Raw genomic sequence first — 25,605 nt, forward strand, 5'->3', positions numbered from 1 at the left:
ATCTGGGGAAGGCAATGCACCAATGCAATCTGCTCCCATGTGCACTGTAATCACATATGTATCAGGAAGGTACTGGACATTTTCTGACTGCATCTGTATTGTTTACGTCCCGCTGTGTATTCCTGTAAACATGTGGACTTGAATAAATATGTGTGTGTTTGTGAGATGTACCTGGGAGAGGAGAGGTGGGGCGGTGCTCTCAAAGGGAGGGTAAAGAGATGAGAGCGCCCCCTGCACACAATCCTCCACTGCCTCCGAACCCTGAGAGAGAGAGAGAGAGAGAGAGAGAGAGAGAGAGAGAGAGAGAGAGAGAGAGAGAGAGATAGAAGGAGGTAAAAAAGGGTAAGCAAAGAGTTAATCCATAACCGGACACTGAATGAACTCTGCAATGTCTGTGTTTGTGTTTAACAGCCAGCTTGTCTCGCTCATACACTGAGACACACACACACACACACACACAGACAGACAAACACACACATACTCCACTTTCAACTTCCTGTTGTACGGTCTGGGGAGTGTCAAACATTTCCTCCAAGGCCCAGTGAATGTAGGAACCCCCTGAACACAGAGACGGGACCACTGCAGCATGTTAACTCCCTAATACCCGACACTCGCTCCCTCAATCACTTACATGCATGCATGTGCAAGCAAGCGCAGGCACACACACACACACACACACACACACACACACACACACACACACACACACATACAGGCAAACACGCACATACAAACACATCAACAAAGGCCATAAAAAGACACTAATATGAATGTATGGACCCATATATGCATGCACAGTTGCATGCACATACACACATTCACTGGCACACACACACTCACACACACTCTCTCACACACACACACACACACACACACACACACACACGCACACGCACACACAAACACATCATAACATTAGGCCTGCCAGTGAGGTGGAGGGTGACAGAGCAGAGCACGCAACACATACAGTGTTTATTTTTCTACTGGACTGTTGGCATGGTAACCTGTAACTTTTTTTCTCTCTTTTCCAACCTCTTTCTTTCTCTTTCCCCTCCCTCCTCATTTCCTCTCCAACCTCCCATCTACTCCTCTCTCTCTCTCTCTCTCTCTTTCTCTCTCTCTTCTCTCTATCGTTTTCATCCCCCTCCCTGGTCCCCCCCCCCCCCCCCATCTCCTCTTTTACCCAACTTTCTTTGTTTCACCTCGATCCGACTCTCTGAACGTCATCTGACAACAATTATGTTGGGATTCTCTTCAACAGACGGCATATTGTGCTGAATAACTACAAAACCCAGAGGATGGATAGAAAGCCATGGGAGAATGAGAAAACACTGAATGGGAGAACAGATTGTAGGAAAAAGGAGAGAGGGCCAGGAGGGAATGAGCTAGTGGTGCGGGGGTTGTGGAAGAAGGAAGACCTGGGTTCAAAGGCATTTGCAAATAATTTTTTATGGTTTGTTTTAGCTTACAGATGGGTGGGGTTTTATGAATAGGACAATACAAATGAATACCACAAAGTTTAGACCATCACAGGAAAGTATTTGAAAATCAATTTTAGTATGCTTTCCTGTGACTGACAACTATATCTGAATTGCCCTGATGCAATAAACCCAAAACACAAATCAGGTATTCAAAGGAGGTTAAAACAAATGTTGAGGCTTATTTGCAATTACTATTTGACCCAGGTCTGGAAGAGAGGGGGAGAAGAATGGAAATGTTGGGACTAGTGAAGAGAAAGAACAACAAACTGTAGGAATAGGGTGGAAAATAAAGGGGGGAAAAAAGCCACTGGAAGCGTGGGGGTTTCAAAATGGAGGGCTGAGAAATAGGGAGGAGAAAGTCAGGAGTTTGCACACAAAGTAGAGAACTCAGAAACGGTTGGAGACCTGCTCAGCTGAGGTCAGGGTCAGCGCCTTAATTGATTGTAATGGTTCAAGTTCAGACACAGGAGCTGTTAGGTCCGATTCCCCAGCCGCTGTGTTGGCTGCCGAGCCAAGGGAATTTTTCAACTGTGACTTCAACCCTAATGGCACTACTGGCACGGTGGCATTGGGCTCATATTCAGGCAGCTTTATTTTTCCATAGTAACAGGGAATTTTGGATGGGAGCTATGCGGTAACTTTGGAGCAAACAGATGACAAAACTTACATAAATGTTGCCATGCTGAACACGGCTAAGTTTTCCAGAAGCTTTAGCTCAAGGGTCGTCTTAGTCCACCGGCTTTCAGTGAAACAAAAGTAAAAGTACTAAAATCCTTTTGTTTGGAAACCACACTGCATAAAAAAAAGTCCACCTTAACAAGACATTAAGTGTTATGTTCAGTCTAAAAAACAGATTTTTTTCTCAAAACAAGTGAAACATTCTGCCAGTGAGGTGAGACTCTGCCAATGAGGTGAGATAATTACACTTGCTTCCAATGCAGCTATACTTTTTCAAGTGTTATTATCTTGAAACAAGGCAGAAATGGGCAGATCACTCCACCAGTATCAAGAAAATTACACCTGATTCCAGTAAATCCTTGAAACAAGATTATTTGCATTGGAAATATGTGAAATTACCTCACCCCATTGGCAGATTAATTAACTTATTTTAAGAAAATAAGATTCAATACTAGATGAAATAACTTATGGTGGGAAATTTTTGCAGGACCCGCTGATATGGGTTGATTGACAACCAGTGATAAAGCATGGAGGAGAGAGATTTCTAGCATAAGACATGCAACTGTCTTCACAGACGTTTGTACAAACAGTCATAGCAGACACACTCAGATATGTATAACGATGTATCCAAGACTAATACATACTGGATCAATACTTTTACAAAGAAACCATGCGTCAAAATCTCGCTTTACATACTCTAACAGAACTCATCTCTGCCGCCTATTTGATATACAAAGGTAGATTCAAAGGTAGTCACATTAGAGTCTGTGTAAGGATGTATCCATTATTTACACCGTGCTTGGACTATAGTAAACAACAGTCTGTCAGAGAGCATGTGTAATAGGTGTAGTGGTAGTAAAGGAGCTTTTAAACAGCCTCCTGGCTCACTGACAGAACATATTGAGTCTAGTAAAAGCACAGTGGGGGGTTCGCTGGTTTGCAAGGCGAGCCAGCAGGAGCTTCCTCTTAGACTCAAGCCTTTTTGTTTAAGCATCCCGCAAGACTTGAGTTAATTCAACACAGAGACTGAAGGTAAAGCAAAGTAAAGCCTAAACCTTGCCTTGCCTATTGGACACTTGCTGGTGTCCTTTTAAACGATTCAAGTCGATTCAACCTCTTTTCTTAGTGAAGACCCTTTGCTTTATGTATTATAACACTGACTATAAGTGACATTAGCCAATCTAAAGGAGTTTCCTTATTGATGTTTCGGGGAAACCTGTGGTCAAATAGTAGTTGAGGTCTTTCCCAAACACTTAATCTGTCCAATATCTTCACGTTGCATGGGAACGACTTTGCAATTTGAGCCCATTTGGTCCTGCAAAGTCCACACCACAACGAAACACTCATTCAGTGTCATTGCTTAAGTATAGATATATAGATATAGAGTAAATGGGCCACTCAGGTACATGCAGGGTGTATCTAACTCTGTAGCAGTCTTTCTTTATGCTTTATACAGAGTTTTCAGTCCTACAGTTTTATAATCTGCTGATAGTGGGGACAGACAAATATGCAAACCTCAACATAGCTAACCTGAAATAATATTTGGTTTGGATGAGCAAGGTACAATTGTACGCCACTAGCACCATTTTTTTTTTTTTGCTTAACTGGCTCTCTGTGTATCCATGCCTGTAGACAAAGTTTCAACAGGATATATCGCTGTTAGTATCCAAAGAATGGAATTTCAATCTGGAAGCGCAATCACTCACATACACTTTGGGATTTAAGTCTTATGTTAAGGAGGGAAAGAGTGATGCTGCTACCAGAAGGTCACGTATATTGCTGTGAGCGTTACCCAACTTGGTGCGCCGATTCAACACAACCTGCTCGACCTGAACTCTGCACATGACAGTTTGATTATTCCCACAGGCGTGTTGAGTCACCAAAAAGCTATCAATTTAAAAAATAATTAAGCAATATCACACGAGAGGGAGCGCTGTTATGTCAGGCTGCAGGCCGAGTGTTGAAGATATAATTACAGCTGTGGTGATATACAGTATTACAGCATGACCTCGAGTGTGATATTGGTTTTATACAACAGTTCTCTAAACAAAGCTATATCAAGTAATGGTAATTTGAGATAACGGATTATGATTTTTGTCTTTTATTCGTCTCCGCCAACAAAAAAGCAGCTCCCTCAGGATTCCACTACCAAGTGTTGCCAAGCAACACATAAATTGTTTATGCTAGAACACCTGTAAAGCGGAGTGATACATAGTAAAACGTCCCAGTGCTGTTATACTGTATGTCGGCACTCATGGAATGCCTCCTGTCCAATCAACTTACTCGAACTAACCGGAACTAACCAGAACTAACTGTTGTATAATACTGCATATTTTCACAGTGAACTCTAATGCTTATAATTTCAGTAATAAAACTGTGTCATGAGTTTTGTCGGTTTAAAGGGTCAAGTTGATTCATGTAGCGTTGTACTCGATTATCAGTTATAGCCTACCAGTGCATTCAAATGCAATCAGACACTGTTCTTGTCTTTCCCAGACCCCTAAGTGCACATGAAACAAAGTAGCCCTGATTAGATTTGTAAACTAGGTTACTATATTCAGACGCCTAGACAGGAAGAGAGTCTCATGTAAAAGTGGGTGCCTCCTCCTGAAGTGGCTGAGAGTGTGTTATCCAGTTTGGAATATGACACTCAATGCTAATGCTACTCAGGTATCAGGTATAGAGGCTTTGCAGTTGCCTCACAAATCTCCCATCAATATGTTTGGTACCATCTTGGAGGTCCACTGGAGAATTCATTCATTCTTTCATTCATTTTCCAGACCCGCTTATTATTCCTACTCAGGGTCACGGGGGCGCTGGAGCCTGTCCCAGCATGCATTGGGCGGGAGGCAGGTTCGCCAGTCCATCACAGTAGGCTACTGGAGAATTGGCGATACGTAAATAATGGCTAACTGTATGACAACTGGGCTCGAAAAAGAGAGATAGCTACCTGAAAAAGATTGTTGTGGTGTGAGTGTAGAGTAACCTTAGTAAAAGTGAATATCAGGTATACTTTTGTTTCTAAATTCAGGTTACACTCTTGAGTTGAGTTGTAGCTACAGCTCAGTTAACCTGAGCACACTGTTTTTTTGGCATTGTTAGCTAGCTAAATATAACCAGCAGGTTAATTCTGCAAAGCATCCAATAACATACTATAGCCACAACTATAGCCACTAGGCTACTAGGCTAGATTCTACTAGATACGTTAGCTAATGCACAAATGAGATGTATTTACAACAAGACAGAGATAGTTGGCTAACCAGATAGCCTACTATGATTTGCTTGACATTGTCTAAACACAAAATTTATGAGATTTGTCAGTGGTAAAATGATCAGTTCTCGATCAAAAGTACAAATTAGTACAAAGAAACCATGTCAATTCAGTTCTGTTGAGACGGACAAGTTGTACGTTTCGAAACTCAATCAGCTGTTTACAGCCACTGTTGCTAAGAGCTGAGGACCTCCAACATGGCCGCCAGAGGGTGTGTTACATCACCTGAAAGTCCTCTTTTGGAAAAAGTGTGTGTGTGTTCATGTACCAGCTGTGTGAGTGCAGTATTCCGGTCTGTATGGACGTTGAGTGTATGTGGGTGGGCGAATGTGTGTGTGTGTGTGTGTGTGTGTGTGTGTGTGTGTGTGGCGAATATGGAGACACGGTACAGAATCAGAATGTGTCACTCTTCCGTCAAACTTCCTGTGTTTCTCTGCTGGACGCAGACTGAAACGGAAGAGGCCGCAGTAGTCTTCCAAACAGACAAACAGATGCTTGGCATAGAGAGAGAGAGAGAGAGAGAGAGAGAGTCAGATGCAGAAGATAGGGATAATTGGGAATGTGAGTGACTTGTGAAGGAGGGAAAGAGTGGCTGGAATACACATAATACTTTAATTAAGCTTAGCGGAGAGGAGAGAGTGAGTGAGAGACAAAGAGAGAGAGAAACAGGGAGAGAGAGAGAGAGAGAGCTTCAGACAGAGAGCTAGGGAGTCAGACAGGGAGAGGGAGAGAGAAAAGGAGGAGGAGGCTGACCAGTGGGAGAGATCGATGGGAAACAAGAGCAGCAGCAGCCATGATAGAAACCAGATGTAGACCCTACGGTACATGACTGGGAGAGAGGGAGAGAGAGAGAGAGAGAGAGAGAGAGAGAGAGAGAGAGAGGAAGAGCAGAAAGGAGGGAAGGGGGGGACGACATGAAGAGGAGGAAGACTGAGAAAGACGCCGACAGAGGAAGAGAGAACAGAAGAGGGAGGGAGGATAGGAGAGGGGAGGTGTAGAGAGGGAGACAGAAAAAAAAAGAGGCAGACAGACAAAGGGAAAAGAGGACAAAGAGGAAGAAAGAGGAGAGCCTCTAAGAGACTGATTTCCTCTCCTAAATCTTCCTGTATAATCTAACCAGACCGGGGTCAAACAGTATTTGCAAAGACGTTTTATGGCTTGTTTTAGCCTACTGAAGTGCCAGACTGGTGGAGTTTTTGATTTTTCATGTGGCGAACAGTTCGTCGTCTATGAGAGGCGAATAACCATGTGAGCATGGCATGATGGGATAGGTGGCGATGCGAACAAGGGCCGCGAAAAGTTTAGCATTCTACAAACGAGAACGACGGTCGCAGTACAAGGACCAATCACATTTGGTTAAAGCTAGAGACTGTTGGTCTTCCTGGACGTTACCGGACGAAGCCTAAAATACTTGATGCTAACTTAGACTCTGGTTGGCTAAACGTAACTAAAAAGTAACAAGCCTAACTCCATCACATCCAAATAGCTGTAGCCACTTAGCTAACTAGCTAGCTCACCATAGTAAAGCACAATATTATGTTAATTAAGATTTTGTTTTCCATACATATGCTTATGGATTATGAGCTAAATGAAATGAGGAACATGATCAAATACAAAATCAGTCTCCGTAAACAATGATAAACAAACTGAGAATCTGCTCAGATGCTTGTGTCCGAAACACACCCAATGAAAAGCGACAATTTTTGATAAAGTGCAGCAAAGCAGTCGCCCTTGGTCTGCATATAGGCTACAGAAAGTCACTTTGGGGATACATTTCTGTGATTGACAATTTAGCTAACGCTATCTGGATTGTTCTAATGCTGTAAGCCCCACCCATCTGGTACTCCAAGCAGGTTAAAACAAACACGGAGAATTTTTTGCCAACTTTCATCAGAGTAGGTTTTTGGGATCAGTGTGTTGATTGGCTGGCTGGCTGGCTGGCTGGCTGGACTAGAGTGTTTCAAAATCAGTGGAGACAGAGGGAAGGGAAATACCCTCTGCCACAGATTATGGGCAAAGGGGCACTGCTGTGTGTGTGTGTGTGTGTGTGTGTGCATGTGTGTGCTTATGCTCGTACTGATGCATTTGAACACGTGCATATGTTACTGCATGCACAACAAATTCGCCAGTGTTATTAAAGGCAAAATGTTGATTTTTACACTCTCAGAGATAAATTACCACTAATGATTTTGCTGTGCGTCTGTGTGTGTGTGTGTGTGTGTGTGTGTGTGTGTGTGTGTGTGTGTGCACGTGCCTGTCTGTGTGGTGTACATGTGTTACTGTTTTCCATCCCTAGCCCTTTTTCTCCAAACTTTCCCATTTGGGTGTAGAGGCAGAAGAAACTCTGTTGCACATGTTCTCCCTTCCCTGAAGTCCATGCCATCCCTTGTTCTCTCTCTCTCTCTCTCTCTCTCTCTCTCTCTCTCTCGCTCTCTCTCCCTCTCTCTCTCTCTCGCTCCCCTTTTCTCTCAGGTCCAATGTGGAAAATGCGGCATCACCGAAACCACTGTCGCTGCTGTCCAAGTCTCCTAAAATAAAAAGTAACCCTACCCCCCTCTTTTATTCCGCTCTTTCCCACTCCAGCTCTCTCTCTCTCTCTTTCTTTCTCTCCGTCTGTCTGTCTTTCCCTCTCCCTGCCAAACTGCTCCACCCTGCTCCACCCGCACACAGAAGCGGGAACACTAATATAATCTAAATCAGGCACGCTCTTTCTTTCTTCCTTTCTTCCTTTCTTTGCTGAATCTGCCTTGCTCTCTGTGTGTCACTTTCTGTGCCTTCCTGGGTGTGTGTGTGTGTGTGTGTGTGTGTGTGTGTGTGTGTGTCTTTCTGTCCAGCTGCCTTTCTCTCTGTCTGTCTATCTGTCTGTCTGTCACTCTGATCAGACCATGAGTGGGTGGAGATGGTAAACAAAATCCCCAGAGACGGACCGGAGAGCTAGACTTCTTCTCCCCGATTCCCTCTCTGACTCAACTGCAAAATCACACAATTTTAATCTTGTCGTTACAATTCACTGCCATTAGGATCTGACAGCTTAGCGAGCAATAAGCTGAGAGTTATAGCTACTGAATGAGCCTCCGAAATCCCATGCATGCTTTCATGAGAAGTGTGTGATGAAACTGAAGTGCAAGAGTAGAAAAGATTGTTTGTCTGTACTTAATACTCCTATATGGCTATTGAAAAAGAGCCATATCCTAAATTAACCTGAGAAAGACAACATACATATATCACAGCCAAACGTTTTATACATCATGCTATTATAGGTCAAAAACTAAACCACAGAAAATCTTATGGTAACATTATAAGACATAAAAAATACCATCAAGAACAGTAGAGAAAAGTCAGTATAAACTCACTAAGAAACAGAAACACTTTAAGTCTCTAAAGGAATATTTGGTGATTTGTCCTCTATATAAACAATAACAGTGTCCCTTCTTTACCAGACAAGTTACATTATTTTTCAGCCTAAATTTCCAGCCCTGCACAGCTTTAAAAAGGGGACTTACCATGACTTCAGTCAGGAATTCCTACATAGTCCTCAGCTCCTTTCCTGGATTCGCTTCCTCTCTGCATTCTCTGCAAAGCACTTTCTCCCCTCACTTCTTATCTAAGCGACTGTTATCACATAGCCTCCGTTACTTCCCCTACAATCTGTGTGATTTTTTTGATTTTTTTTCGCAAAGATTTCTTATTTTTTACGCTCTCTGCGCGCAAACAGTTATGGTCCTCCCTTCTTCTATTCCCGACTCGCCGCTATTTCCCAGCCTGGGAATGTACAAACTGCATTTTTTCCCCCCCTTCGTCAGTCCCATGCACTCCCACCTCCCTCCATCCCTCCCTCTCTCTCTCTCTCTCTCTCCCCTCACCTAACAAGAGCACTACAGTCCCTCTCTCCCTCTCAAACTTTCCATTTTTCCCCCCCAGAGTAAAATAAATGAATAGACAATGAAACACTGTTACCCCACCCGGGCGTTAATTGCAAAAAAAACCCCCAAAAAAACAACCTCAGATGTTTTTTTTTATTGCTCGAGTGTCGGTGAAATTGCACGTTCTTGATTCGCAATGGGCGCTAATTAAGTTTTTAAGTTAAGTATATATGGCTAATTAAGCTTCATTTGATTTAGTTTGAGTGAAAAGGGGTCGCGGCATTAAAAAGAAAAGAAAAATCTCTAAAAAATAAAAATCAAGTCTTAAAGGATTAACAGCTAAAATGTGTGTGAAAAGACTATTTCTGTAAGGTTTTTTATATCTATAGCCTACTGTATATATACCTAAATGTCAGAAAGAGACTTTTATTTTAGTGTCAGATTCAAGGAAAGGAACTAGGCTATTTTTGTTATAGGGAACAGACATGATACCAAATCGTATAGTAGCAAATAATCCGTCAGGTTAGTTTCAACCTAAGTGGAGTTTACTGCATCGGGACAGTTCAGAGTGTCAGGTAAGCAGTTACAGAGAAGTATATTAGATTGATTTACAAATACTTTCCTGGGATTGTCTCAACCTACTGGCAGTCAGTGAATTGCCCTTTTGTGGAAAACCCCACCCATCTGGCATTAAAATAGGATTGAAACAAACCAAATGAAGTATTTGCAAATACTATTTGAACCAGGCCTGACTGGACCATTTCTGACCCAATTGGTGGTCTCTCAGGTTAGGCCTATAACAAGTATTACTCTGATTTTAGGCAGGAAATAAATTATGTAAGGGGTTAAGATTGGTTGAAAATGATCACTGTGGCACAGCAGTTACAGCAGTCAGATTTACTCAGGGTCTTCATACAGTTTCTAGAAAAAAAAGGTTCAATTGGGATCTAAAGTTCAGTGTTTGGTCTCATCTAACTCTTCCAGTATAGGACTTCGTAGCAGTGATACAGTCTTACAGTGATAAATGCTGTATGTATCCATCATTACCTTAAATTCATCACTCAACATCCCTAAAATATACAGGCTCCAGTCCAGTGTTATCATTTCGCCAATGAATGACTTAAGTCACTCATTATCCTTTAGAAAGTAGCATAATTTAAAGTTTGTGCTGTCAATCATTTTGAAGGAGTAGATGTTTTTTTGTTTGATCAAATGGCAATATCCCATTTTGGAATTAAACTTTTCATTTGCTGTATTTATGATTTATTGTGTTTTCTTTCCACCACTGTTAATGCAATCCAGCACAGAGGTGAGATGTTTATAGCATGGTGATCTTGGTCAGTTAAAAAAAAAAAAAAAAAAACTCTCTGGTTTAAGTTGCTGTGGCTTACTGTTTCTTACCTCTGTTATTGCTTTAATGCACCATAGTAGGAGGCCTCATATATTGATGGCTAATTTCTAGCACTAAGCCTTGTGGTTAGATGGCTGAAATTAAAGTATGCTGTGAGAAATGGGGTTAATTTTATTGATTCCACTGCAGCAGTTCAACAGTGACCCCTTGTGTTCATTGTCTGTTGTTGCATTAATAACTGGAAAAGCCATTTTTTAAATTGCTGTAAATACAGGACAGCATTTATTGTCCATATCTCTGACCTCAAGCCCTACCTGCCAACTGCACCACATTATTTATAGTTGATTGATTTAGGAGACCTCCAGCTGTCACCATATTATTAATATAGGCCGATTTAGGCCTCAACTCTACTTAATTGAAAAAAAAAAAAAAATGATAAGGTACCTAAAATACATGAATTCATATTCCTAAAGTAGATATGGGCCACACTTATACAATTCTTGGTTTAATCTCTTGTTTACTGTAGAGATTGGTCAATATAATACACATTGGTTGCTGGATATATAATCTTTCCCACAACGCTAATTCATTAATTCACTGATGTTTTTAGATTCTATTTATACAAACACCAGGAAGACAGTTGCAATCAAAATCTACATAATCACATGAAAGCCAACATCAGCAGTCAACTATAATTTAGAAATCATTACAATGTAATTATATTAACAATTTTAAGAATAATGAGTACATTATGATACATGACCATGTAATTAATCCTGAACCTTTAAGAAATAACATTAATAACAGGCATTAGGCTACTTATCACTCCTCACCATAATCAAAGAAGTATTATTCTTCAAATTAAAAGATTTTACTTCACTGAGCTCATCTACAATTTCCTGTAGCTTTTCAACTGTCTGTCTAATTGACTGGATGATTTTCATGATCTCAGATTTGATCTTTTCAGCCTGTGGATCAGACTGTGGCTCTAGCTCAGAGTCAGACTTGGTCTCCACCAGTACCAGCCTGCTTTTTTCACATGTCGCCTCTGCTGCTTTCACCTCCCTAATATTTTGGCATTTTATTTTCTTTGGCATCAATGGCAACTGCCAATCAACTGTCACAAAGAAAGCATATATATGGCTGCCTTTGCCACACAAAGTACACTGGCAGTACGGGGCCAGTTCCTTGCCAAGTTTCACCACACGAACGAGGCGGTTTGACTCTGCGACACTCCCCGGGCCCATCCCAGCCAGGACCTGAACTGACTGACTGTCTCTGAACTGACTCAGCAACCCTCAATGTCAAGTGAGTCAACATTCTACCCCAGCACTTCCACACCCTTTTCCTTTTTCCTGAGATGTCACGACGGAGTTCATCTTCTCACTAAATTATTTGATGGTGCCTCTGATGGCTCGGCGATCACTGGACTGGTCGACCATGTCGGTGATGTTCGATATGCCGTATGCAGTAAAGAGGGACAACATGAGGCCCACTTGGGAGGTGATGCCCCCGGCTGCCCCAATGTACCCATGCTTCTCAAGAGTACTTTGTGTGTTCACACACTGTCACACACTGTCTTACTTGCTAATCAGATCAATTAGAATATATAATTAAAGATCCATTATGAATTCAAAAGTGGCCTCTTAAGTCCATTGCATGTTATGCTAATAACTAAAAAAGAACACAATATACTGATCACTTTATTTTTCATATTTCTAAAGAGGCTATGGAGAATGACTTTCGGGCAGCCTCAAAGAGTTTCTCGCAAATCATTTAAGGACTAGGGGAAGGCAGGACATCACCTACGTAGGCTGTTCTTGGAGCCATCTCCAGGACCCCACCCAGAAAGTGTAAGGAACACTTTGAGGAACTCCTAAACCCTACAGACATGCCCTCTATTCAGGAGGCAGCGCAAGAAGATTCTGGAGCATCTGAGCAGAGTTAGTCAGAAAACTCAACAGTGGCAAAGCACCAGGGGTCCTGAAATACTGAAGACTCTGGATAGATCTGTCCAGAAAAGCTGAAGGCTCTAGATATTGTTGGGGTGTCATGGTTGACAAGTACACTGGCAGACAGGGGTGGTGGTCATGAAAATGGATACATGGATGGACGATTTTTTTGATGAGTCCAGAGAATGGAAGAGGAATGAATGGAATGGAAGAATGGGGAGGTGGAGACTTTGGGGTCTGATCCATGTTTGTACAACTGTTGTGAACCTGACTTTAGGTAAGGAAAACCAGATTAATAAAATATGTTGCATATTGAAGTTGCATCCAAACCTTATTTGATATCACACAAGGAGAGCAGGTAGTTACATATGCTATTTCCTGCTGAAAAAATAGGTGTAAATACAAATTGTTCCACAACGGTTATTTCACACACTGTAGCAACAGACTACAACCCTCACTATAGACTTTTGGGTCTGTAAGTGCTGTAGAAGTCCACTCTTTTCACTCCTCCTGCAGCACCTAGGGGGCAGAAGGAGGTGGTCAAGGAGGTGTTGTGATGCACAATATGTAAACACATTATACAGTAAGTGTGATGTAACCCTAACCTGAGTGGCAGATGAAGTTGAGGAGCTGCTCACAAAGTTGATGTCCCCAGACGAAGTGTTCTCCATTGGCCATGCTCCCACAGGTGCTGGAGTAACGCTGGGGGGCGGAACCTCGCTTCCATTTGGTGTATTTCATGGGATCACCAGACATCCAGAACCACCTGTCACCCATTAGGTATCTGCCAATTAGATTTAATAACAGATGTCCACTTTCACAAAATGTATCTATTCATGTTTTACTATGCAGTGGTGGCTGGTCCCACTTTGTAACCCAACATAAGGTCAACCACAACATTTGACTTTTAGACGTGTCTTTTAAGGATTTGTTCATTTTTGCAAAATTCAAATTCACAAGGATGTGACTTGTATGGAGAGTGCACAATTGGGAGAAACCTGCTGTCTCCATCTAATCCAGGGATTTGGATCTTGATACAAGTCCACCTTCTCCTTGCAAGTTTCCTCCACATTTTCTCAGTGAAAATAATCCATGATCTTATCTATGACTCTTTTCTGTTGAATAGCTGATTTGAATGCCCAAGGTATTTTTGGCTAGAGAAAACTAGCACTTGGGACTTATCTAACCAGGAAACTTGTTACTGCAGCAAGCCAGTCTGATGTTAAACAATTGACTGGTTGAAAAAACCTATTATAAACATAGTGTGACCCAAATTTTCATAAATTACTGATCTTTGAGTTCAGGGCTTTAAAATTGTAAATTACGTAATATACTTCAAGAAGATTAGGGAGACCATCGTCTAACCGAAAAGGCACAGGTTCGATCCCCGCAACAGCCAATGTATGTCCTGTTGAAGTGTATTTGATTGAGACACTGAACCCCTACACCTGCTCATTCATATTAAGTCGCCTTGGATTAAACTCCCACAATGTCAATGTTAATGTAGAGTACCTGCGCAATCCTATCCAGAGGTAGTTTGTGAGGGGGAAGGGACTGTGGCCCAGCAACCCCTCCAAGTCCCTCTGCTCCGCCTGGCTACCGAGACTGAGCAGGTCCCAGTGGTGATCTCTACAGTAGAACAGAGCATCGGACCAGCACAGCCTTGCTCCCACCACTGTCACATTCCTGCCACTCAACATCATGCTCACAGAAGGAGGAGGTGGAGGAGGAAGAGGAGTGACAGCCTCTGGCACTGGAGAGAAAGGATTATGTTTGGTTCCTGTTTGCCTCATGCATGTTTGTGTCTTGAAATTCCAATGTGCGCAGAGTATTTGTTTCAAAACGGAGAGTACGGGCCGCAAAGATTTAGTATTATTAGCATTAGTATTAGCACCACTTCTAGTTCAAACACAACACAGCATCGGATAGCTAGGAAGTATTCTGTTGGTAGTTTGATTCCTGTCTGTGCTGAACATCATGGTCCAAGGCCAAATTTACCATACCTGCCACGGCAGCATACACCTCCACCGCACACAGTGTTAAAATCTTCTGATGTCCAGGAATGATCACGTTGACGTAGCGACCTTCCATGTCTGTACACTGGAAGGTGTAGTGTAGTGTACCCAGTGAGATAACAGCACATCTGATGGAGGGAGAGAAAGATTATGGAGGAATGTGTCACTTTTATCTTCTAAATCTGAGTTTCCTCTGATCTTAAGGGTAATTTTAGCTCTCTTCTCAAGTATGGTGCATGTTGCAGTGTAAAAACAGTGTTCTTTAGTTATTTTAAGTTACTGTTAAGTATTCACATAAATAACAGTAGGGAAAGGTCTTCCAAGGTAGCCCAAATATAGATCAGAAATAAGCAGATTGGAAATTCTTTGAATGCAATAAGTGAAAGTTTATTAATGCTCCATATAAGTGCACAAGTAAGCTTGAAACACAATCTGTTTATTTTTTTAAATCTATCTTTGGTTGTTTAATCAATTACATTAATCTTTGTTTTTAGGGGACAATTTGGCTAAAATGTTCATTTAACATTTTCTCTTTCTTTTTAATTTCATTTTCTGGCAGTGGTGCTTATTTTATTGCTGCGTTGCTGCACTACAGCTGAATACAGAGAAAATGCTGTTTTTCAAATATCCCAATTATGGACTTGTATCCTGTCTCACCTGGGGTTGTTGTTGCCGTAATTCGACAGCGAGTTCCCGATGCGGATCTCTGCGCCAACAAGCCTTTCAGAACAGCAGTCTCCTCTGTTGAGGATGGTGACGGCACTGACCCTGTACACAGCCAACAAGTCTACTCTCCACCAGGGATCGGTCTGTTGATAAGTATGGGTACAGGATCCATGCCCGTAATTTGGGCTTCTACGCCCACTGATAGGATTAGAGGCATGACCAGCATATAATGTTGATGACTGTGTGGCTCTTCCACTTAACGCCACATTTGGTAGAGGTGCCACTAATGTGAAGAAATTGTAAATAACAAAGAATAACACGTTGTCAGAGATTTAGATGGTTTGCAATCAATTTCAGTCAGTTAATTTATTACAGCTGTACCTGCTGGGGCAGCGTACACCTCCACTTCACACAGGGTGAGAGTCTTCCTCACTCCAGGAATGATCACGTTCACGAAGCGACCCTCCATGTTGCCTTCAGCACAGTGGTATGTGTAGGTCTTACCAGCTGTGATGTTGGAGATGAAAGCACACCTGACAAAGGAAGAGTGAGGGTTGGGGGGGTTAATATTTAGGTCAGACCTTATTCCCACGGTGGCCATTTTGAACTCTACCTGTAAGAGCAACTATGCAGCTGTGTCCTACTGCTTGGACAAACATTTAATTTCGTAGTTCCCCACTGAAAAAAATTATTAGAAACAAATGGATCTCGAGAATCTGGAGGGATACTGGAATCTAGCCTATAGGTAGCTAGCTAGTAGCTAACTAGCTTCTAAGCTAGCTAACTTCCCCACTAAATTCAGGCAGTTGTCGTAGTTGTTGTTCCCAAGATTGCTAGCTAATTTGATAACTAAGTCCTCACTATGCCAATCTTACAGTTACAGTTTCCCAGTGTGACTGGGAATAAACACTGGAGTAATACTTTATTTTAATTGTAAAACAAATTTCAGATTGTATCTTTAATACAAAGTGCTTTACACAAAGGAAACAGTGCATCCTGAAATCCTCTTTTGCTATCACCTGGGGTTGTTGTTTCCGTTGTTGTCCAGTGAGTTCCCAATGCGGATCTCAGCTCCATCCAATCTCTCAGAACAGCAGTCTCCTCTATGAGTGATTTTGACAGACGTGACTACATATGTTCGCTGCAGGTCCACTCTCCACCAGGGGTTGGTCTCGTTCTCGGCAGTGTGGCTACAGAATCCCCTTCCATAGTCTGAGTTTCGTTTGCCATCAATGGCTTTGGCAGCAGTAGAGAAGGAGAGCGTCGAGGACTGAGTAGCATCTCGTCTCACTGCCACATTTGGTAAAACTGGTGCTTGAAATAGAATAGATAGATATTATTATTCCATGTGGGGAAAGTTGGTGTGTCACTTAAACATCATTGTTACAATGATACATACAATGCATACTACTGTACTGAAGGTATTGAGTAGGATGTTTTCAGAAAAAAAACAAAAAATCAACCCAAGTCAGCGTTTCCTAGACAATGTGTCAGAACATTGTTTCTTTTGGTCCCCACATGTCATGATTTTTATGAGGGAACACTTGAGTTTACTTGATTTAGGTTCTAGACTGAAAAAGTATAAGAATCCTTGATCTCACTGGCTAAATCTAATAATAAGCACAATATTACCATATTGTGTAGTGTACACCTCCACCTCACACAGACTTAGAACCTTCTTCTTTCCAGGGAGAAACACATTGACATAGCGGCCCGCCATATAATTGCATTGAAAGCTGTATGTGCGTCCACTTGGGATTTGAGAGATGATTGCACACCTGTGTGCGAGAGAGAAAGAGAAATAAAGAAAGAGTAGAGGAGGTAGAGAGAGAGAGAGGAGCAGTAGATTATTCATATAGCAAAGGCAGATGTATCATGCGGCTCTTTATCAACCTGCTTCACCTGGAGTTGCTGTTGCCATTGTTCTCCAATGAGTTTCCAATGTGGATCTCACCACCATCCAGCCTGTTTGGATTTCCATTTCTGTTGGTTATCATCACAGCAGTAATGTGGTACACATGCTGCAGGTCCACTCTCCACCAGGGGCTGGACTCTTCATTGGTGATGCTGCACGATCCACTTTGAACATCCGGGTATCTCTTCCCATCAATTGCATTGTCAGCAGCACCTAACGTACTGTACCTTGTTGATGATTGGACAGCTTTTCCTCTCAATGCCACATTTGGCAGAAGAATACCTTATCATTGAACAAAATGATTATTTACATGAGAAAAGGGTGAAATGGATGGAGAACAAAAGATCAAACAGTTTACCTGCCAGTGCTGAGGATATCAGTGAGAGAAAGGGAATGCCTGCTGTGTGAAAACATAACATTGTTAGAAATGTCAAAGGTGCCTTAGAGCAAGGAACTTAACAGCAAAATACAGCTTTTTTCACATTCAAATAAAAAAAATAATAAATAGGATATATTATATATTGTCAGTCTGGGTCTGTCTGAGACCCTGTGTGCACATGCCTTGAATTGGCTTTTCAGTGATGTTTGGGACGTTTTGGGGTTTATACCATTTACTGTGGGTGTGGCCAGTGGTGAACGTGGTTGTGGCTGTCAAGGTGAGGCAAGTGGCCACAGAGCAGAGAAGTCATAGTCACAAAAACAATGGCAAAAAGCAATAACAAATGAAAGAACAGCAAAGCCAAACATACAGCAGGAAAAACCTGTTCAAAACCACAAGTCTGCTTTTTATTATATAATTATATATTATATAATTATAGATTGCCTGTGTTTGCCATCTGCTTCTTCACTACTTGTGTTGGATGGATGCCAGTTAACTCACCCTCAGTGACACTGACACTGACAATGGCATTCCTGTCAGCAGCCATAGTCACCTCAGTTTTGGAAATGTGCCGACTTCACTTGCTGATAGCCTTCAACAACAACAACTGATTTTCTAAGTTTCTGTGCACTCCCATACATGCAGACCTGGCTGTAACAAGTGTCTGCCCAATGTTTCTAACTGGAGAGTGGCTTGTCAGTGAGTTGAGTAGAAAGCAGAAACTCATCTTTTGATATAAACCTAATGTTTGATAGGTCATAAAAAAAAAAATCTTTCTGTCATTTCTTACAGGCAAAAATGCAGAATGGTTAAATCTCGTCAGAATTGGTAAAGTATATTTTATTATGATTTGATCCAATCAATTTGAAAAGAAGAAAAGGAAAGAAAGGAAAGTTAACAGATGTAGAAAAGCTTTAAGGTATAGCAGCATAGTGACATCATTGCTAAAATGCCAGGACTTTATCACCAATATTGACTTTCAAATCTGGTGTAGGCAAATTAGGTCATGTGTTGAAACATGATTCTAGGGACTCAATTTCAGGGAGTGGCCCATGTGTTAAAATAATCCTTTCTTTATGCCCTTGGCTAGAAATTGTGAAAGGTTCTTTTGTAAAGTCATCTAGTCATCTTTGGGATTGCACTGGTCTATGTCGGGCAAGATGGCGCCAGTGTACCCAGAAGACCTGAGGGGTCCAGTGTGGGCGTGATGAACATAACACCAGTATGGGCCACTGGCTTCCTGTCCGTTTCAGGATTGATTTTAAGATTTTATTGCTTGTTTTTAAGGTTTTAAATGGGCTGGCGCCACCTTATCTAGCAGAACTCTTGCATCATCATACTCCAGTTAGAGCACTGAGGTCGACCAACCAGATGCTCTTGGATGTTCCGAGATCTAGGCACACAAACAGAGGCGACCGAGCCTTTGCGGTGGCCGCCCCTAATCTCTGGAACAGCTTACCTATTCATATAAGAACTGCTCAGACCCTAGAAACCTTTAAGTCGCTGCTTAAGACCCACCTCTTCTCGTTGGCTTTTAATTCGAGTTGAGCTTGACACCCTGACCTCATCTTCTACTGTGCTGCAATTCTTCTATTAATATTATGTTCATTGTTTCTCTCTCGTTTTAAATGTGCTATACAAGTAAATTTTGACTTGACTTTTGACTTGACTTGTTTTATTGTTGGCCTTTTTGGGAAACCAATCTCTGGAGAAAATCACCATGATAAGTCACTGAGCCTAAATTTAATAATAATTTAAAAAAAAAAAAAAAAAGCTAAAGAGAGGGAAGTAGGTTATGAAGTATGGAATTTATGATGCTGTAACTTACCACTGAAGATCCAGATGTATTGGCTCCAATTCATGGTTTTGAAGAGTCACACAATGTACTTTAGTGAATGTAAAAAGTGAAAAACTCATGTAGACAAGCTATACAGAAAAATAACAAAACTCCTAAATAATTGAAAAACAATCTCAAAGAAAATACAATTATAAACATTTAAAAACCAATACTCACCAGCAATAAGTCTATGTGCAGTTCTCTGTCTGTTACATCCTCATACAACTACATACAACTTCCTCTGAGCTACCAATCCCATACTGAGCATTTTGTTCTGGTGTCTGAGAACATGTAAATGTGTCTTCAGTTTGTTGTTTGCATGAAGGACAACACACCCATAGCGACATTTGCTCACCAGAAAAATCGTATCCTTGCTTACTTCTTCAACTTTTATGACTAATCGGCTACGGATATGATGATTTAAATTATAATCTATTCTTAAATAGCTTGTGTCAGTGATATTTGTCCATAAAATCTTCTTTCCGCCATGTCACGCATTGCAATTCAGCAATGTCAAAGGATTAAATTGATTGTGAGATCTCATAACTTGTAAACCTAAAGAAATGTCTCTTTTTGCAGAATAACTGCCAAAAAAAAATAAAAAATGAACAAACAACTAAATTAACTTTTAAAAACATTTTGATGGAATTTCCCTTTAAGACGACGTGGGTATGAAATGAATAGTTATGATGTTGCACAGGAGCTTAACACTTTATATCAAGCTTTAAAAACAGCAAAGTGTATTATGCTGAAGAGCTCATGTTTGAGTTTGTCAACGTGTTTGAAAGTAGGATTGTGAATCGATCATTTGGTCCTTTTAGAAATGTTATTTAATGAAATGAAATGTATTCTCAAGAATGCATCTCAATATTAAATTTCTGTTTATGATGGACAAATCATTTTTGGCCCACAGACCTTCATCAGTGTTTGTTACTGAATGACAGTGAAATTAAAAGTCCCACTGATGTCCAATTTATGTTTTCTTGCATGCCTTTGACTCTGCAGAATCTGCAGGTGAACACTGTCCAGTACATCAGTACAAATGTAAATGCATGAGGATAGATCGTAGTGTAAGCAACAGGAATGCAAATCCCTTACAGCATTTACATGTCAATATACAAAATCACATCTACTTTCCCGAATGCCTGCAGGATTTCCATGCAGTAAAAAGCTGAAAACAAATCATTGTTTGATGTTTCTTGGGGCTGAGTGCTGCATCAAAACTGAAAAGTAAAAACATGTTGCAAATGTTCATGCACTAACTTCCTATTAATGTAATAAGCTACTAACCCGTGTGTGGTGTTTGGGTCAAATTAACCTCTTTAAAATTTTTACTAAAGGAAAAATGATACAATCAATTATTTTTTCAACCTAAAACTCCATGGACTTGGCTTATTTTCTTCATGTGAAAGAACAAATTTTCACTGAATACACAGTACCCCCCCCCCCCCCCCCCCCCCCCCCCCCCCATACATTTACATCCCTGATCTGATGTTCGGGTCGAAGGGTAGAAACTGTAGGTGAAAACAGACAGAACATGGTAAATATTAAACCAAAAGCTGACTCCACTACGTATTCGTCATCTTCATCTAAATTTGCTCTCACACATGCATGCACACATGTATTGTTTTTGTCTTTTGCTGGATCAGATTTGAGGCGTATTTCGTGGATTGAACACACAACCGTCTCTATAGACTATTACCAAAATATGTCCCAACACTTTTTTGGTCACTGCATAATTAAATTTGTGTTATTTCATAGTTGAAGACGAAAAACCAAGTCAGAAATCTTGGTGTAGTTATGGACTCTGACCTAAACTTCAACAGCCACATCAAGACAATTACAAAATCTGCCTACTATCACCTTAAAAATATCGCAAGAATTAAAGAATTCATGTCCAAGCAGGACCTTGAAAAACTTGTTCATGCATTTATTTATAGTCGGCTTGACAACTGTAACAGTGTCTTTACAGGTCTCTCTAAAAAAGCTATTAGACAACTGCTGTCATGATCTGGCTCTTGTGTTCTGCCCGCCCACCTAATCCTCTTCCTTTTCTCCCTCTGCCTCAGCAGGTCCATGCAGAGGGGCGGGCCCGATCTCCACGGGAGCGAGGCTCACAGGCACACCTGTTTCTCATCCTGTCATCAGCCCGGCTACTTAAGCCTACTCCTAGTTTCCCCCAGTGCCAGTTGATTCCCGCTCATGCTCAAGTCTCCTGCCGCCTCGCTCTCGTGGAGACCTCCCGTCATAGTGTATTCACTGCGTATCTCTTGTTGAAACTGTAGTTCCAGTTTTCTAGAGTTTTTTCCCTCCGGGGCACTCTCAGTTATTTTTTGCCTGCTCGTGGTCTCATTTTTTCCCGCAAGGAGTTTCTCTGTTATCTTTGGAAATAAAACCGTTTTTTGCTCGATTCTGCATCTGGGTCCTGTCTCCTCGTGAACACACCCCTAACAGAATCAACTGGCACCAGATGGACCCAGCAGAATCTGAGAGTTTTAAGCGGGCGCTCTCCAGCCAGGCAGCAGTGGTGAATCAGCACGAGTCTTCCCTGCTTCAGGTGATGGAACACCTGCAGCAGCTCACCGCCAGCGTGTCTCAACTGGGCGGCCAACTGGAGGCCATCAAAGACCAAGTGATTCCACCTTCCGGCTCTTCCCCTCAACTCCAAGCACCTGACCAGGCCGCCAGTCCAGCGCAGCAAACCAGAGAGCCCTACATCCCTATACCGGCCAGGTACTCCGGTGATTTAGGGACATGTGCTCAGTTTCTCCATCAGTGTTCACTAGTGTTTAGCCAACAGCCCAATACATATGCTTCTCAGTCAGCTAAAATCTCATTTGTCATGAGTCTTCTCACAGGACAGGCAGCCGCCTGGTCCTTAGCTATCTCCGGTCAGCAATCAGACCTCCTCACTGACTACAAACTATTCTCAGATGAGATGAAGCGGGTTTTCGACCACCCAGTCAAGGGTAGACAGGCAGTGGGTCAATTGCTGGATCTTCAGCAGGGAAACCAGCCAGTGTCACAGTTTGCTGTAAGTTTCCGCATTCTAGCCGCGGAGAGCAGGTGGGGGGACGCAGCTCTTCAGGCTGTTTTTTGTAAAGGGCTCTCCAGTGAAATTAAAGATGAGCTGGCAGTGCGTGAAGAATGCTCCTCACTTAACCAACTCATAGATTTAGCCATCAGACTAGATAACAGACTGAGGGAGAGGAATAGGGAAAGGCTGGAAACCAGGAGAAGACGACCTGCAGCCGGTTCCTCGCCTCCCGTCCAGGACCCCGCACCACCCACTCAAGGCTCCACCCTCCTCGCCCACGAGTCCCGCCAACCCCCAGCGGAGGAACCCATGCAGCTCGGACGGGCGCGCCTGACCCCAGCAGAACGACAGAGACGGATGACAGGGAGACTCTGCCTCTACTGCGGCCAAGAGGGACATTACGTCAGCCGCTGCCCGGAGGCGCCAAAAGGCCAGGCTCACCGGGGAACAGGAGGTTCCTGGTGAGCCGAATCTCGTCAGCCTCCGCTTCACGCCTCCGGGTAGCAGGTACGATTCACGCCACACAACACTCCCTCTCGGTCGAGGTCTTGGTCGACTCGGGGGCAGATGACAATTTCATTGACGTTGGTTTCGTTAAAGCCCATGGCCTACCTGTGTATAAGCTAACCTCACCCAAGGAGATCCACTCCATAGATGGTAAATTGTTGGAAATTGTTACTCACAAGACTGAGCCCCTTAGGCTACTTCTCTCCAGCAATCATCACGAGCATATAGAATTGTTTGTCATCACCTCTCCCCTTAACAACGTCATCTTGGGCATTCCCTGGCTCAAGCTGCATAACCCCCACATTGACTGGGTCACGGGCACCATCCGCAAGTGGAGCCTGCACTGCCATGCTCACTGCCTGCAATCTGCAGTCCCGGCCCGGATCTCCAGCTCCTGCCAGCAACCCGAGGTAATTGACCTGACTAATGTTCCCTCCGAGTATCATGACTTAAAGGAGGTGTTCAGTAAGACTTCTGCCAGCACCCTTCCCCCGCATAGACCTTACGACTGCGCAATCGAGTTGCTCCCCGGGTCACCCCTCCCTACCAAACGGTTGTATAACCTCTCCAAGCCTGAAAGGGAAGCTATGGAGAGTTATATCACTGACTCGGTAGCGGCGGGGCTGATCCGGCCCTCTTCCTCACCTGTAGGGGCGAGTTTTTTCTTCGTTGAAAAAAAGGACAAAACGCTCCGCCCCTGTATTGATTACACAGGACTTAACGACATCACAGTCAAGAACAAGTACCCTCTTCCACTCATAGACTCTGCGTTCAGCCCCCTACACGACGCCTGCGTTTTCTCAAAATTAGATTTGAGAAACGCCTACCATCTCGTCAGGATCCGTGAGGGGGATGAATGGAAGACTGCGTTTAACACGCACCTGGGACACTTTGAGTATCGGGTGATGCCTTTTGGACTGACTAATGCTCCTGCAGTTTTTCAATGTTTGGTAAATGATGTGTTACGAGACTTACTAAACAAGGTTGTCTTCGTTTACCTCGATGACATTTTGATTTTCTCCCGGTCCCAAGAGGAACATGTTAGTCACGTCCGGGATGTCTTACAAAGACTCCTAGAAAACAAGCTCTATGTCAAGGCTGAGAAATGTGAGTTTCATGTGTCTTCTGTCAGTTTCTTAGGATACGTGGTGGAGAAGGGGCAGCTGCGGGCCGACCCCTCAAAGGTGGAGGCAGTCCGGGAGTGGCCTGTTCCCACCACTCGCAAGCAACTACAACGCTTCCTAGGGTTTGCTAATTTTTACAGACGGTTCATAAGAAACTATAGCCGGATAGCGGCCCCTCTCTCTTTCCTCACCTCGAGTAAAGTAAACTTTGCCTGGTCACCTACTGCTGATGCTGCTTTTGGCACACTGAAAGACATGTTTATCAATGCGCCTGTCCTTACTCACCCAGATCCTGAGCAGCAGTTTGTGGTCGAGGTTGATGCCTCGGATTCAGGGGTCGGGGCCGTCCTCTCCCAGCGCCAGCCTGCTGACGGCAAGCTCCACCCCTGCGCTTTCTTCTCTCGTCGCCTCAGTCCTGCGGAGCGCAACTACGACGTGGGAAACCGAGAGCTATTGGCAGTGGTTCTGGCTCTTCAGGAGTGGCGGCACTGGTTGGAGGGGTCGGCGCAGCCATTCATCGTGTGGACAGACCACAAGAACCTGTCATACCTGCGCACGGCGCGGCGCCTCAACTCCCGTCAGGCCCGTTGGGCTCTCTTCCTGGGCCGGTTCTCCTACACCCTCACCTATCGCCCCGGTTCGAGGAACGTCAAGCCAGATGCACTCTCCCGACAGTTTTCCGAGGAAGAGAGAGAGCCCAGCAGTGAGACCATCCTTCCTCCCGCCTGTGTGGTGGGGGGGCTCCGGTGGCGGGTCGAGAAGGAGGTCCAGGAAGCCCTCCAGGGACAAACTGTGCCGGACGGGTGCCCTCCCGGACGGCTTTTCGTTCCCATGGTCACGAGATCTTCAGTGCTCTCTTGGGGACACGCCTCCCGGATAGCTTGCCACCCGGGAGTCCATCGCACCCTCACATTGGTTCAGCAGCGTTTTTGGTGGCCGTCCATGGCTGCTGATGTTCGAGCCTTCATTGCCGCCTGCACGGTGTGTGCTCGCAACAAGGCCTCACACCGTCCCCCGGCGGGTCTCCTCCAGCCCCTACCCATTCCTCCACGCCCTTGGTCTCACATAGCAGTGGATTTTGTTACGGGCCTACCTCCCTCAGAAGGAAACGACACCATTTTGACTATTGTGGATCGGTTCTCCAAGGCGGTTCATTTTGTTCCCCTTCCCAAGCTCCCCTCCGCCTTGGAGACCGCTAATCTGCTAGTTCAGCATGTGTTCAGGCTCCATGGTATCCCCCAGGACATCGTATCGGACCGAGGTCCACAATTCACCTCCCAGGTATGGAAGGCTTTCTGTCGGGCTCTGGGGGCCGCCACCAGTCTCACCTCCGGCTACCATCCCCAATCTAACGGGCAAACGGAACGGGCCAATCAGGACCTGGAGACTGCTCTCCGCTGCGTCGCCTCCCGGCTCCCCTCCTCCTGGGCGACACACCTTCCCTGGGTGGAGTATGCGCACAACTCCTTGATCAGCTCGGCCACGGGTATGTCCCCGTTCATGATCAACACGGGGTTCCAACCCCCTCT

At 43.5% G+C, this 25,605-nt stretch overlaps 2 protein-coding genes across 2 annotated transcripts in view; both read right to left on the reverse strand.

Annotated features, from left to right (window-relative positions):
* arhgef40 (Rho guanine nucleotide exchange factor (GEF) 40) overlaps positions 1-9,168 on the reverse strand; it is a 44,620-nt gene extending 35,452 nt beyond the window's left edge. The window contains exons 1-2 of the mRNA XM_071910904.2: positions 8,934-9,168; positions 172-261 (exon numbers count right to left, since the gene is read on the reverse strand). Of these exons, the coding sequence (XP_071767005.2) occupies positions 172-261; positions 8,934-8,936 (93 nt within the window). The 5' untranslated portion in view covers positions 8,937-9,168. The remainder of the gene's footprint in view (positions 1-171; positions 262-8,933) is intronic.
* Positions 9,169-13,053: 3,885 nt separating this feature from the next.
* Positions 13,054-16,997, reverse strand: LOC139920847 (uncharacterized). Its single transcript, XM_078281825.1, has 8 exons — positions 16,910-16,997; positions 16,297-16,585; positions 15,658-15,810; positions 15,269-15,550; positions 14,600-14,739; positions 14,109-14,349; positions 13,202-13,380; positions 13,054-13,115 (listed from the first exon to the last, which is right to left on the reverse strand). The coding sequence occupies exons 1-8, from the start codon at positions 16,995-16,997 to the stop codon at positions 13,054-13,056; spliced, it is 1,434 nt and encodes a 477-aa protein (XP_078137951.1).
* Between the last annotated feature and the right edge of the window lie 8,608 nt (positions 16,998-25,605).

This window comes from Centroberyx gerrardi, chromosome 23 (genome assembly GCF_048128805.1).
Source record: "Centroberyx gerrardi isolate f3 chromosome 23, fCenGer3.hap1.cur.20231027, whole genome shotgun sequence".
Lineage (NCBI taxonomy): Eukaryota > Metazoa > Chordata > Actinopteri > Beryciformes > Berycidae > Centroberyx > Centroberyx gerrardi.